Raw genomic sequence first — 15,247 nt, 5'->3', positions numbered from 1 at the left:
ACAACATACCGAAACATGCTTAAACGTGCTAGCAATGTGTTAAAACATGCTAGTAACAACTAGTGCCAGCAGCCAGGAAAGTGATTCCCATGATGTAATCAGGAATACCGAGTGTGTAGCTGATGATGGTGACCTGCAAAACACACCAGATAGTGACACAAATCAGCATAATCGACCAACTCATAGAATGAATAGTAAAGTCTGCTAGATTTAATAAGAGTGTCTATTTTTCATCTTTTTCTTACCATCCACACCATGAGGTAGGAAAAAATAGCAATCCAGAGGGTTGATGCAATGAAGGTGATCATGAACCAGCGATGCCAACGCGGCAAAACACAGTTAGGCACTGTGTAATACAGCAGAACAGCCAGCGGCCAGGACACAAGCCACTTCAGACGCGCACAGTAGCCAGCTAATGCACACAAGACACAGAGACTAAATAACCAAAGAACATTTTCAAAGTACTATTTTGATTACTTCTGAATACATTTTTTGGAAGAAAAAAAGTATGCATGTATGTATGTACTGTATGTATGTATACACACAATTATTTACTGTGATGGATCTTAAAGGAATAGTTCACCCAAAAAGTAATCCACCCACGTCTCGTGAAGCCAAAAGCTGTGTGTTTAAGAAACAAATCCATCGTTAAGACATTTTTAACTTTAAACTGTTACTTTCCGCTAAAATATGAGTCCATAATCCATAATGATGCTTCCTCCAGTGAAAAAGTCCATCGCATGTTGTCTGTCACATCAAACTCCACCCACATATTTGTTTAGAGCTGTTTAGGCTTGTAAACGGTGGTTGATCTGTGCAGATTTCTCTCCTGATTGAGACGAGACGACTTCACTGGAGAAAGCAATATTATGGATTATAGACTCATTTTTTAGCCGAAAGTAAGAGTTTAAAATAATTAAAAAAAAAACATCTTGATGGATTTGTTTCTGATAAACGGGCAGCTTTTGGCTTCACAAGACATTAACTGATGGACTGGATTGGTGTGGATTACTTGTGATGTTTTTATCAGCTGTTTGGACTCTCACTCTGACGGCACCCATTCACTGCAGAGCATCCACATTCCTACATTTCTCCAAATCTGTTCTGCTGAAGAATCTAGTGATGGCCGCTTTTGAAACACTGCTTCATGAAGCTTCGAAACTTTTGCGAATCAATTGTTTCGAAACAGTGTCAAAATGCCAAAGTCACGTGATTTCAGTCAACGAGGCTTCGTTACGTCGTAACTGTTTCGAAACGTTTCTAAATTTGAATAGTTCGCCTTAGGGGGGCGATCTCTGTGAACCCGTGAATCATGCGAGCGGCGAACCACTGCATCAGCGTCTATGGTTATACGATCTCGGATCAGTTTGATCAATCTGTAGACATTTTTAATGAGACATTTGTGTAATTAAAAGGATGAGTAGTAGTTAATAGTCTCTTACTGGCCTGTTTAGACAAGCTCTCCATAAAACAAACAAAACAGGCCCTTGCAAATTAATAATAATTATTTTAAAGACGCATATTTTACAGACACTTCACTTTTAATGGTATTTTATTATTTTGATTGCATTTAATATATTATACTTTCAAGAAAGCATTTGCACTGGGTTTGTAAAAGCTGTTTTTATGCATGTTTTGGCATGTTTACTTTTTGTTGCATTTACACAGTTTTGACCAGCAGGCGTCACCAGCGTGTGGTGTCGAAACAGCACTTCGAAACAGTGAATCATTTTGCGAAGCAATTGGTGCATGCATGTTTTTAATACTAATAATTTGCATTCGATCTGGTTTCGTGCACTAACCAGGAATATGGAGAGGTTTGAACATTTCGTCCCCGTCCTCATCCTCTTCCTCAGGCTGAGAGTTTTCCACCTCCACCTTCGCTCCTTTCTTACCATCCGTCATTTCTGTGTCCTCAGGTGTCTGCTGTGCTTCAACACTTCCTCCGTTTACTATCCCTCTAGAACCGAATGTCTTCCCTGAGGTCCTGCTCATCTTATTCTCCTGGAGCAGTCTCTGTCTCTGAGCAGAGCAAAGGAAAAGAGAGGGATTTACTTGTTGGTGTGTCATTAGTGTCGGTGCCAGTTGCATCATTCAGGGTTAGACAAGATTCTGAATTCAAGAATTGACTCCCTTTTCAATTTATCAATTGGGGTAATTTATAATGAAAAAAAATTGCACCGAGAAATTGCTTGTAAATCTCAAATAATTACAATTTAACATTTTAACTAATATACATTTTTAAAAATGAAATTGTATTTTCTTGTAAAACATGTTCCAATAATCTTTTTTATTCATAACTTAATTTTAGTTTTTTACAGTGTGACAAAAAACGACATAAATTTTGATAAACTGTTCTATTTATTTCCTGATATATAGAACATGTGATATGCATAATAAAAATAACTTATCAGACATATTTGTCTTCAGTACTATAAAACATCCATCAAGTTAGATAGTGATTTTGTAAACCAGCACCACAAATATCTACGGTCTACCACATTATTTTTTTATAACTGAAAACAAAGTTTTATATAACTCTAAAATATGTGTGTATATAATTAATAAAAACAATCAATTTTATTACTACACTAAAAAAACAATTTTCTCTTGCTAGTAACTTTCACAATTAATTAAAAACTACACTTGTATGAACCATTGACATGAATTTCTTTCTTTTTCATTCCATTTTAATAATAATTTCCATAATATTAATTTTCATTTCAAATAATACAAATATAATCATGCATCCTCTTTACTACCTCAATTCAAATACAGGAATTGAATCGGAATTCAAAGGACATACTCTGTATTAGTTAACAAAAAAATAATACAATAAAATAAAATAAAAGAGTGATGTTGGAGTTCACCTCACTGATGAGCATGCGTCCGGCCATAGTGAGACGGGTGCGTGGAGAGAAATGTGGTGTGATCATGACACGCAGTCCAGCCTCTGGGAATGAGAGCTGGTGTGGCCTCAAGATGAGCAGCTCATCCACCATCACTACTGGTGACTCCTGCGGCGAACCTGCTGGAGCTGATGACAGATACAAGTAAAATTAGCTTCTGCTTCAGGACCCAGATTCTACACTGGATATGCACAGTGTTGGGTGTAACGCATTACAAGTAACGAGAGTTACGTAATCAGATTACTTTTTGCAAGTAACTAGTAAAGTAACGCATTACTTTTTAATTTACAAGAGAATATCTGAGTTACTTTTTCAAATAAGAATCGCAAGTTACTTTTTTCCCCCAATTTATTGATTGACAGCTCTGGTGTTGCCATGTTGAGAGAAATCAGATGTTATTGTAGTTCTAAAATAAATATGAATACGCATTAATTCATCTCACTCACAAAAAAACTCCAAAAAACACAGATTCAGTATTCCTCAAAATGAATAAAAATAATGCAAATCAGAATATGACACAAACCTGCAATAATTAAATGTTAAACAACACGAATATCCTTTATGTATTTAATCCCATTCTATTTGCTTCTGAGCTTCGATGATTCAGTTCAACCGTACTAATAAACACAAATTACTCTAGACAACATTTGTGTCTTTGTTTATTGCTGAAGTGTGTTGAAATGTCTGCATTCTACTGTACGGACGTAAATGTACTTTCCCTTCAGCCTGAGGCTTATTCATTTCACTTTTGCTGTGAAAAGGCTTTTATATTTGCCTAAAATATAGGTTTGTTATTTTAAAAACAAACAAGCAAGCCCTGTCCAGATTTCAAAAGTAACGCAAAAGTAACGTAACGCATTACTTTCCATAAAAAGTAACTAAGTAACGTAATTAGTTACTTTTTTATGGAGTAACGCAATATTGTAATGCATTAATTTTAAAAGTAACTTTCCCCAACACTGGATATGCATGTTAAGCAATGCATTTCATGCAAAACAAAAGCAATACAAAACATACATGCATGCATGTACCTTTCCTCAACAGCACCATGGAGGTGTTGCCGTTTGTTCCCACTTCATCAGCCTCTTTATCTCTGGACGTTTGTCTCCTGACACAACATTGGCCCGGACTGCCACATGATCTCTGAACAAAGCTGGCAATCTGACTGTTAAACCTGCCAATGAGATTAAAGGGATAGTTCACCCAAAAATGAAAAATACCCCATGATTTACTCACCCTCAAGCCATCCTAGGTGTATATGACTTTCTTCTTTCAGACGAATACAATCTGAGTTATATTTAAAAATGTCCTGGCTCTTCCCAGCTTTATAATGTCAGCAAATGGGTGTTATTCAATTGTTATACATTCTGCAGTTTCACAGTTGACATATAAACTTTGAAAGTTTCTCCAAGGGTTTTTGAGTCGCTGTTTCTTTTTAAGCCATCTGCTGGAAACATAAAGCAGACCAGCATCCAAAACACAACATATTCTTCATCTTTTCAACAGGGCTGTTGTATCTGGATACATATGTAATATCTTGAATTATCAACATCTCTGTGACAAAACATGCTTCAGCTTCCCTCCTCCAACAAAACAGAGAGGAGGGATGTTTATCTGAGGCTTGAAGAGCTCAAGCCTCCCCTAATGGCCTTAAAAGGTGCTTAATGAAGGATGTTGTCATGTAGCAGATCCTTATCTCTCTAGGATCTATGTTGTCTTTACAACACTCGTACTCATCAGCTCACTTTTCCAAACAAATGCAACATGCTCCTCTCTCTCATACACATGCAAGAGGTGTCATGCATTTGCAATTCCAGAGCAATAAAGAGAAGAGAAACTAGCAAACGGATATGATTGAAGCAACAGGGAGGTCTGTGTAAATGTATAGCTTCAAGACATTTCAGGGTGTGGGCTATTATTTGATCTTTAAAATGAGTTGCAAACTCTTCAAACTTAATATTCATCCCAGAAAAATACTTAAGTATTAATTTTTTTAAGTGTAATTTTAATGTTTTGTGATTATCTGTCGTTATTAGACCTCGAGGATGAGTTGCAAACTCTTTGAATTTTATTTTCATTTAAAATTTAGAGCAAAACTTCCAGAAAAAGACTCATTCATTTTTATTCATATTAATTTTATGATTGTTTGTTGTACAGCTTTCCTGGTAGCTCCCAAGGTTTCTTCCTCTCAAACGTAACCATCTAGGGAGTTTTTCCTTAACACATTAGCATTCAGGCAGTTTTCAGGCACAAGTCTCAGCAACACTTCTTTGAAACAGTATTTATTGTTAAAAAGTGCTATGCTAATAAAACTGACTCAACAGCTGTCTTTTTTATGAATGTATCATAGGTTCTCTCCTGTTGTTAAGTATTTTTGTAATAGTACTTCATTATTAATAAGTATTAATAAATGACAATATTTTTTGCATTTTGCATTTATGTTTTTAAATATCTTGTGAAAAAGTACAGTTTTGCATACTTTTAATAAGTGTACTTATTATAACATACTTTGGAAGTGCAAACTGAATGTAATGTTTTTGAACACTTAATTAAATGGAAATGTACTGTAGATTAAATTTATATTAAATGCCCACTTAAGTAGGACTTCAGTACATCAATATACGCAATTTCATGATTATTTCTATTGTCTTTTAAATTGAACAAACGTTTAATTTGACAACATTACAAAGTGAACTTTGTAAAAGTGTACTTAAAAAAAATACAATCAGGATTTACTTAAGGTATTCTGTGAAAAATTAGTGCTAAAAAGGTGTGAACAGTTATTTTTGCGTCTGACCTTATTGCATATGCTTTTGAAGGAGTTTCCCCTTCGGATGCAAAATTTATGGGAGGAGAGTATTCAAATGAATCACGCAGCATGATTTACTAATATTTGCGGTAGTCAGTTTACTGGCATTTGTGCCATAATTAAATGCCCAAAAAAGCATGTCTTAAACCAGATGCTAATTTGCGCTGTTCTTAGTAGATTCCGATGGTCATTATGGAAGAGATCTGGCTGTGTCTGCATTCTTTAATGTATGCATTGTCATAAGAGCAACCACAGAACTTTCCACTCCCATCATTGCTTTTATGGGATTATGAAAAAAGCATGATACTCACTTCATGATAAGGATGTAGACTCCATACATGGAGATCAGAAGCACTGATTCCCACCTATAACAATGCATTAATGGACACAAAGATCAATAATACAACTCACATTTACATTGCATCCATGCATTTAGCAGACACTTCATCAAAAAAGCAATTCGTCAAACATATTAACTTCCTAATGTTTCTAAAAAATTACAGTACTGTAATACCTCTGCAAATACAATACAATGTTTCTCATCTGCTTGAACATGTGGACATGGGTGTAGAGGAAACACACAGTGGCGCGACTTACCATACAACTCTTTCATCATAAATAACCTGGATAAAATGAGACATTGAAGGGGTTAAATGAATGTTAATTGCTGATGAAGTCGTCATGTATAATTTGAATTAAAACTCTACTGAAGGAAATCTAGAGACTAGTGCTGGGAGTCATTATTGGGGCCATGTTCATACCTTAATAAAACAGAGGAGAAACTGCACTATACTATTTCCCTCTCTCTTTTGTCCTCTCTCATATGTACAGTCAAACATACTCACCAAAATCAAGGCCAGCACTGAGAAGATGTAGTACAGCGAGTCTCTGAACATGGACCACCAGGTCAGGACCACCACCTAGCGCAGAAATGGACAAAAGACACACAAGAAACTGTGGCAAAATGCGTATTTCAGGTGTTCAATGTGATTCCAATGAAAAAAGGCTAAACTAACTCTTATCATTAATAACTATTTACCTCCTTTGATACTTTGATAGACAGACAGACAGACAGACAGATAGATAGATAGATAGATAGATAGATAGATAGATAGATAGATAGATAGATAGATAGATAGATAGATAGATAGATAGATAGATAGACAGATAGATAGATAGATAGATAGATAGATTGATTGATAGATAGATAATGTCTACCTGACGTATTTCAGGTGTTCAATGTGATTCCAATGAAAAAAGGCTAAACTAACTCTTATCATTAATAACTATTTACCTCCTTTGATACTTTGATAGACAGACAGACAGACAGACAGATAGATAGATAGATAGATAGATAGATAGATAGATAGATAGATAGATAGATAGATAGATAGATAGATAGATAGACAGATAGATAGATAGATAGATAGATAGATAGATTGATAGATAGATAATGTCTACCTGACGGGCAAAGATGCCACACACTCCAATTATGACCAGTATGTTGAAGACAGCTGACCCAACAATGGTACCGACACCAACATCTCCCTTTGTGATAAACACACCTGCCAGTCAAGCACAAGAATAATGGTCACAGATGCGATAGAGTCAAAATCACATTAATCATTTAACAAATTGCACATTTCACTGTGTGGTTTAAATTTTGAAATCAGAGGGCTTGGTCAAATATATTAATATTCACCCAAGAAATGCACAGTTTGGCCATTTAACCCTATAAATCCTTCTGTATCGTTTTTGATACACAAATCTCTAAATATCTAAATTATTGGCATGATCAAAACTTTGATGTTAAAACAGTTGCACACAATCTACCACATTCCTTCTGTCATGTGATTAATAGTTCATACTTTTTAGCAAGTAAAAGTTATTTTAGTATTGTAATTGTACAAATGTCCACCTTCAGCTTATGACTCAAGCCAGAAACAGCTGGCTGAACAAATAACTGAAACAGAGCAACAGTACCCGGACTCTCTTTTAATTATTTTTGGAGATTTTAACAAATCAAATCTTTCCCGTGAACTGCCAAAATACAAACAGAAAATACAAAATACAAACAGTCGTGGCCTAATGGTTAGAGAGTCTGACTTGTAACCTGAAGGTTGTGGGCTTGAGTCTCAGGTCTGGCAGGAATTGTCAGTGAATAACCAGTGCTCTCTTCCACCTTCAAAACCATGACTGAGGTAAGACCTGAACCCCCAACTGCTACCTGGGTGCTGCAGCAATATGGCTGGCCACTGGTGTGTGTGTGAGAGAGAGAGAGTGTGAGAGAGAGTGTGTGAGAGAGAGAGTGTGAGAAATGCAGAGCACAAATTCTGAGTATGGGTCACCATACTTGGTCACACTTCACTCACTCACATGTCCCACCAGACAGTAATATAGATCACTGTTACACCACAATAAAGGATGTATTTCACTCTGTCCCATGGGCAGCTTTGGGGATCACTGTCTAGTTAATCTTATACCAACTGGCAGAAACTGAAATCAGTTAAACCTGTACTAAGGACTGCACTGACTGGAGTGTTTTTTAAGCTGCAGCCACTGATCTGGACGAGCTCACAGTTTCGGTGAGGATATGTGCATTCCTACCCGGACATTCTTATCATTCAATAGTCATAAACCATGGTTTACTTGGAAATTCAAACAGCTTCATCATGCCAAAGAGGATGCTTACAGAAGTGGGGATACAGTGGGGGAAATATTTATTTGATCTCCTGCTGATTTTGTAAGTTTGCCCACTTACAAAGAAATGAAGGGTCTGTAATTTTTATGGTAGGTTTATTTTAACGTATAGAGACAGAATACCAACCAAAAAATCCAGAAAAAAACACATTATATAAAGGTTAGAAATTGATTTGCGTTTCAGTGAGTGAAATAAGTATTTGATACCAAAGCAAAACGTGACTTAGTACCTGGTGCACAAACCCTTGTTGGCAAGCACAGAGGTAAGACATTTTTTGTAGTTGGTCACCAGGTTTGCACACATCTCAGGAGGGATTTTGATTTACTCCTCTTTACAAATCCTCTCTAAATCCTTAAGGTTTCTTTAAGGCAACTCGCAGTTTCAGCTCCCTCCACAGATTTTCTATAGTATTGAGGTCTGGAGACTGGCTAGGCCACTCCATGACCTTAATGTGCTTTTTCTTGAGCCACTCCTTTGTTGCCTTGGCGGTATGTTTCGGGTCATTGTCATGCTGGAAGACCCATCCATGACCCACCTTCAGTGTTCTGGCTGAGGGAAGGAGGTTCTCATCCAAGATTTTACAGTACATGGCCCCGTCTATTTGCCCCTCAATGCGGTGAAGTCGTCCTGTACTCTTAGCAGAAAAACAGCCCCACAGCATAATGTTTACACATCCGTGCTTGACTGTAGGGATGGTGTTCTTGGGGTCATAGTCAACATTTCTCTCCCTCCAAACACGGCGAGTTGAGTTAATGCCAAAGAGCTCAATTTTGGTCTCACCTGACCACAGCACTTTCTCCCAAGCCTTCTCTAGATCATTTTGATGTTCTTTGGCAAACTTTAAATGGGCCTGTACATTTGCCTTCTTGAGCAGGGGGACCTTGCGGGTGCTTCAGGATTTCAGTCCATTGCGGCGTAGTGTGTTACCAATGTTTTGCTTGGTGACTGTGGTCCCAACTGCCTTAAGATCATTAACAAGCTCCCCCCATGTAGTTCGGGGCTGATCCCTCACCTTTCTTAAGATCATCCTTACCCCATGAGGCAAGATCTTGCATGGAGCTCCAGACCGAGGCGGATTGATGGTTGTTTTGTATTTCTTCCATTTCCGAATCATTGCACTAACAGTTGTCTCTATCTCACCAAGCTTCTTGCTGATGGTCTTGTAGCCCATTCAAGCCTTGTGCAGATCTACAATCTTGTCCCTGACATCCTTTGACAGCTCTTTGGTCTTGCCCATGGTGGTGGGAGAGGTTGGAATGGAAGATGCAGATTGTGTGGACAGGTGTCTAATACACCTAACGAGCTTACATTAGGAGTAACTTCTTAAAGTGGCAGGACTAATCTGTGTTCCACATGGGCACATAACCAATCTGTGGGAGCCAGAATTCTTGCTGGTAGGTAAGGGATCAAATACTTTCTGTATTTCACTCACTGAAATGCAAATGCATGTCTAACCTTTATACAATGTGTTTTATCTGGATTTTGTGGTTGATATTCTGTCTCTATCCGTCAAAATAAACCTACCATAAAAATTACAGACCCTTCATTTAGTTGTAAGTGGGCAAACTTACAAAATCAGCAGGGGATCAAATAAATATTTTCCTGACTGTAAAATATTGTACAACCAGGCCAGAAACAGATTGACAAAGCAGATCAGAGTGGCTAAAAACTACCCTGAAAAGCTAAAAAGTTTTCAGCCAACGACCCAGCGTCAGTATGGACTGGTCTGAGGAACATCACTAAGTACAAGACACCACCCCCACAGTCTGTGGAGAATCAACAACTGGCTGATGACCTGAATGTGTTTTACTGCCGATTCGAAAAGCCTCACTCCTAGGGGGTACGGCTCACCTTGTGTTTGGTATGCCAAGGTGATGGTATTCACTAGCCAGTGGGCCAACCCCTGTTTGGAGGCAGCCTTCCACTTGTGCTGTCCTCCAAAGCAGACAAAAGGCTGGTCAGAACTTCTAAAGCTCTATGTGTGGTCCATGTAAATGCACTGAATGTAAACAGGACACAGTGGTGCAAGGGCTAGGTCTGCCTCCTCCAAAGGCAGCACTTGCAAGTTCACCACCTGGTCCCAGAAAGGAGTAGTGGGAACTTTGGGCACGTATCTAGGCCGGGGTCTCAGGATAACACGAGAGTCAACCGGTCTGAATTCAATGCACACTTCGCTGACTGAAAATACTTGCAGGTCCTACACCATCTTGATGGAGGTGAGTGCAGTCAAGAAAGATGTCTTAAGAGACAGGATCTTAAGCTTGACTGACTCTGGTGGCTCAAAGGGGCTCTCTGCAGTCCAGAAAGGACCACAGAGAAATCCCAATAGGGATGAGTCACGGCCTACGAGTGGAACCTGATGACCATGTCATGTTTTCCCATGGACCTGTCATCCACTGTATCATGATGTGCTGTGATAGTGGCCACATACACTTTCAAGGTGGAGGGGGACAGCCTCTGCTCCATCCTTTCTTGCAGAAAGGAAAGCACAGCACTGTTCGGTCATCTCCGGGGCTTCTAAATGAGAAGCATCACAGTCACCAAACAGACTCCACTTCAGGACATACTGTAAGCCTACCTGGTAGAGGGGGCTCTGGCCTGAATGCTAGTGGCTATCACTGCCTGTGACAAGCCACCTGAGTCCTCCACGTCCCATCTAGGAGCCACACATGGAGGTTCCAAAGATCTGTATGCGGGTGCCAAATTGTGCCCTGCCCCTGAAAAAGAAGGTCCTTCCAATTGATCTGCCACTGCAGTCGAGGTCCTGTCCGGGAGCCCAAGGCTGCATGCCCATTGCACACGGCACCCCAGCCTGTCTTGAAGGCGTTTGTTGTAATAACAACATGCCTGGACACTTGTTCTGAGGGCACTCCTGCCCGTAGAAAGGCTAGTTCTGACCAAGGGCCAAAAGTCTGGCGAAAACTCGGCGTAATGGACATGTGAAATGTGCCATTTGCGCCATGCCCATCTCGGGACTCGGCCGAGTAGCCAGCGATGAAGCAGTCTCATATGTAGCAATTCGAGCAGCAGTACTGCGGCTGAGGATGACATATGCCCCAGAAGCCTCTGAAATTGTTTAAGTGGAACTGCTGTTTTCCCCCCAAATGCATTCAGACAGTCCAGCATTGACTGGGCATGGTCGTTCGTGAGATGTGCCGTCATGTTGACTGAGTCCAGCTCCATACTGAAAAAAGAGTTGCTCTGCACAGGAGAGAGCTTGCCTTTTTCCCAGTTGACCCAAAGCCCCAACTGGCTGAGGTGCCAGTGCACAAGGTCCCTGTGTCTGCACAACAGATCTCGAGAGTGAGCAAGAAAGAGCCAGTTGTCGAGATGGTTGAGAATGTGAGTGTGAACGTCCACTTCTCTTACTGGGGCAAGGGTGGTCTCCGTAACTTTGGTAAAGACACTGAGATACAGGGATAGCCTGAAGGGGGGAACTTGTAATGATATGCCCGACCCTCAAAGCAAACCAAAGAAACAGTCTGCGTCGAGGCAATATCAAGACGTGAAAGTATGCATCCTTCAGGTCGATTGCTGCAAACCAAGTTTACTCAGTCACCCAGAGGCGAAATCAGTCACTGTGTGTAGTTAATGCATCAACTCCGGCTCAGAACTACCCACGTGCAATACAGTGCTTTGGCTTGATATATTTGCAGGACAGTCATCGCATGCAGGGTGCAGGCAAGTAAGTCACGAGGCATGTATGAGGACGGGAGGCATGCATGATTCCCCCATGCATTTTGTGGCACTGCAATCACACTCTCCTCCTAGGGAATCTATGCGCACTTCCAGGTGGCCCCACCATCAAGGATAGTGAGGGTGGAGCAGGCTGGGAAGCAGCTTCGGGCAGTACAAAGGTGCCTTTCATGACTTTGTTACCTCCCCCATGCACTTCTGGGAAGAATGGCAGCAGAAACCAATAATCCAGCCGCAAACCCTCGGGGCAAGGCCAGGGATTCCACTCCAGCTAGATGCTCATGGCGGCCCGGGAAAGTATAAACTATCCACAGTTTCAGCATGCTTATTAAATGTGGCCGTTGGAAGAGGTCAAAAAACAACCACATCCAGAAACGCACGGACGGAGAGGCATCTTTAAAAAGATACTGACCGCCTGTGTTGAAGTGAAGTGCCCTGGGGGGAATCGCTGCGCTCATCTCTGCCAAACACTGGAGAAACACCACTGAATGCACCATCACCAACTCAAACATGGGCAACCGCCCTCTTATTTACGCGTGTGTACAGGTGAGTGGCTGGGCATGCAAATTCCAGTTACAATTACAGTGTTTTACTACTCAGAGGTGATTGGGGCTCCCAAGTTAGACCATCAGTATCGACATAACGTCAACCGTGACTGATTGAAAAGGAAGTAAGCATTCAAACATCATCTTACTAAGACATACTACTGGGAGATATAGAGACAAATGACATTTATATACATTAAGTAGTCGGCTATACTCTAATTGATTTACATTACAAGCATACTTGTAATGTAAATCAATTACTTACTCAAGATGTACTGTAGTATATGCATCTTATGTGAAATTATATCCAGTAAAGTGGAGGCTCAAAGGTTGTGCAAAAGCAAACTTACCAATTAAGGAAGTAAATAATTCGGGAGCTGAACTTCCTGCAGCCATGAAAGTCGCCCCAGCCACATCTTCACTCAGCTGCAGATTCTAATCAAATGCATCATATAAAAGATTAATCATAAATACTAGCAATAATGCACAACTAATAACATTCACTGTCCTACACATTGTTTCAAGATATTCGTCGGCACTCATTGATACCACATCAAATGCCATGTACTTCAACCAATCTTCCCTTGTGAAAAAGAAGTGGACTTAACTGTAATGAATATGCAGATGTAGTGTACTTCAAATCTTAACAGTACACTTTTCAAAAACTGCACTTGCAGATAATATAATATTAATGAAAAATATCACTTAAAGACACTTTCATAACTGTTTCTTAACACTTAAGTACACTTAAAAGAAATGAAACAGGACACAGAAATGTCAGATTAAAAGTTTTACTTTAAAGTACATTTTCAATCATGTTTTATTACTCTTTTGTCATGCTTTAAAGTAATTTTTTGATGTGTTGACTAACTATTATGCAATTACATATAAAGATGTAACTCAGTGGGTCAAAAATCACTCTTAAGTTTAGCTAATTGCATTTAATATAAATTTAAACTATAATACATTTTCATTTAATTGCAGTTAACAAGCATTTAAATGTCAGAAAATGTTGCATTAAGTTCGCATCTATACGGAAGTTCTAAGCGGCCATGCATTATTATTTTTTTCCCTTCTTGTTTTCTCGTTATAACGACTTATTTTCTCGTTATATCGACATAACGAGAGTTGTTTTCTCGTTATAACGACTTAATTTTCTCGTTATATATCAACAAAACGAGAGTTGTTTTCTCGTTATAACGACTTAATTTTCTCGTTATATCGACATAACGAGAGTTGTTTTCTCGTTATAACGACTTAATTTTCTCGTGATCTCGACATAAAAAAAGTTGTTCTCTAAGTTACAAAACTGCGCCAACAGGTGGCACTATTGACCTGAATATAACTGATGGGGTGTTGTAGGCTATACTGTATGTCCACTTTACTGTACGCGTTTGGGATAGAATATGAACGACCTCGTGATCGCTATAATTTGTACAGTATTGTTCATTAGGCTACTGACATTTAATTCATTCATAAATGTTAAATGCATGAATCAATATTACTATTTTGTGTATTAAGTTCTTGCTAGATGCATGAGTTTCACCAACGCGTTCTGTGTCATTAAATAATAACTGCTTATTAAAACCAAGGTTGACGTCACTGTATTCTGTTTGCTAATGCTAATTACACAAACAAAATGTTTAGCGTACTGTCTCTGGAAATATCAACCGTGATTGATCAGCCTTTATTTTTCTATTGTAGACATTATTACTAGGCGAAGCAAAATTTGCTGAAATATCCACGACCTAGGCTACAGTAAGAGCGCATGGTTTATCTGTCCATCAGATGCGTGTCAAAGTTGAGTTTGTTACTATAACAACAGTAGATCAAACAATCATTGTAGTAAAAAAAAAAAAAAAAAACTGTTGAGATCACGAGAAAATTGAGTCGTTATAATGAGAAAACAACTCTTGTTATGTCGTTATAACGAGAAAACAACTCTCGTTATGTCGATATAACGAGAAAACAAGAAGGAAAAAAAAAATTATGCATGGCCGCTTAGAACTTCCGTACATCTAAGTATATTCTTTTAAATAATATTATTTCCAAATTAAGTATGAATGTATTTTTAAGTATGCTAAAGTGTACTTCTTTTTCACAAGTGTTCTCCAGTAGCATGAATTTTTACATTCATATTTAAATCTCAACAGCTCCTGACAAATTGTGAACAAAGCCAATTCCCTGAAGGAACGTGAACAAAGAGAATTTCCCAGAAGGCAACACATGTTAATTAACACTTTAGCCAGATTTCATGGCACATAGCATCAGTACTGACCCGTGGGAGCAGAAAAACAAGATTGTCATCACTTCATTTTCTGAAGGATAGCAAAAGTAACATGTGCTGTCATTCTTATTCCAGCTGAAATGTCTGACAGGTGGCACTCACCTCTGAGATCTTCTCCAGGGATGGGACAAAATAGTCATCGCAAATGATAGCCAGTGCGTAGAACATATAGACAGCCTGCAATGAGAGGATAGATAGATAGATAGATAGATAGATAGATAGATAGATAGATAGATAGATAGATAGATAGATAGATAGATAGATAGATAGATAGATAGATAGAACAATATAATGATAGAA

The 15,247-nt window shown here is 38.9% G+C and overlaps 1 protein-coding gene across 1 annotated transcript in view; it reads right to left on the bottom strand.

Annotated features, from left to right (window-relative positions):
- The window catches only part of LOC107550183 (sodium/potassium/calcium exchanger 3-like), a 40,514-nt gene that overhangs the window by 3,188 nt on the left and 22,079 nt on the right, over positions 1-15,247 (bottom strand). Inside the window, exons 4-14 of the mRNA XM_016231422.1 lie at positions 15,050-15,124; positions 13,011-13,095; positions 7,180-7,283; positions 6,564-6,638; positions 6,316-6,341; positions 6,030-6,083; positions 3,941-4,083; positions 2,871-3,037; positions 1,803-2,022; positions 246-412; positions 95-133 (exon numbers count right to left, since the gene is read on the bottom strand). Of these exons, the coding sequence (XP_016086908.1) occupies positions 95-133; positions 246-412; positions 1,803-2,022; positions 2,871-3,037; positions 3,941-4,083; positions 6,030-6,083; positions 6,316-6,341; positions 6,564-6,638; positions 7,180-7,283; positions 13,011-13,095; positions 15,050-15,124 (1,155 nt within the window). The remainder of the gene's footprint in view (positions 1-94; positions 134-245; positions 413-1,802; positions 2,023-2,870; positions 3,038-3,940; positions 4,084-6,029; positions 6,084-6,315; positions 6,342-6,563; positions 6,639-7,179; positions 7,284-13,010; positions 13,096-15,049; positions 15,125-15,247) is intronic.

Source organism: Sinocyclocheilus grahami, unplaced genomic scaffold (genome assembly GCF_001515645.1).
Source record: "Sinocyclocheilus grahami isolate Dianchi unplaced genomic scaffold, SAMN03320097.WGS_v1.1 scaffold390.1, whole genome shotgun sequence".
Taxonomy (NCBI): domain Eukaryota; kingdom Metazoa; phylum Chordata; class Actinopteri; order Cypriniformes; family Cyprinidae; genus Sinocyclocheilus; species Sinocyclocheilus grahami.
This window is presented reverse-complemented; position numbering and strand designations above follow the sequence as displayed.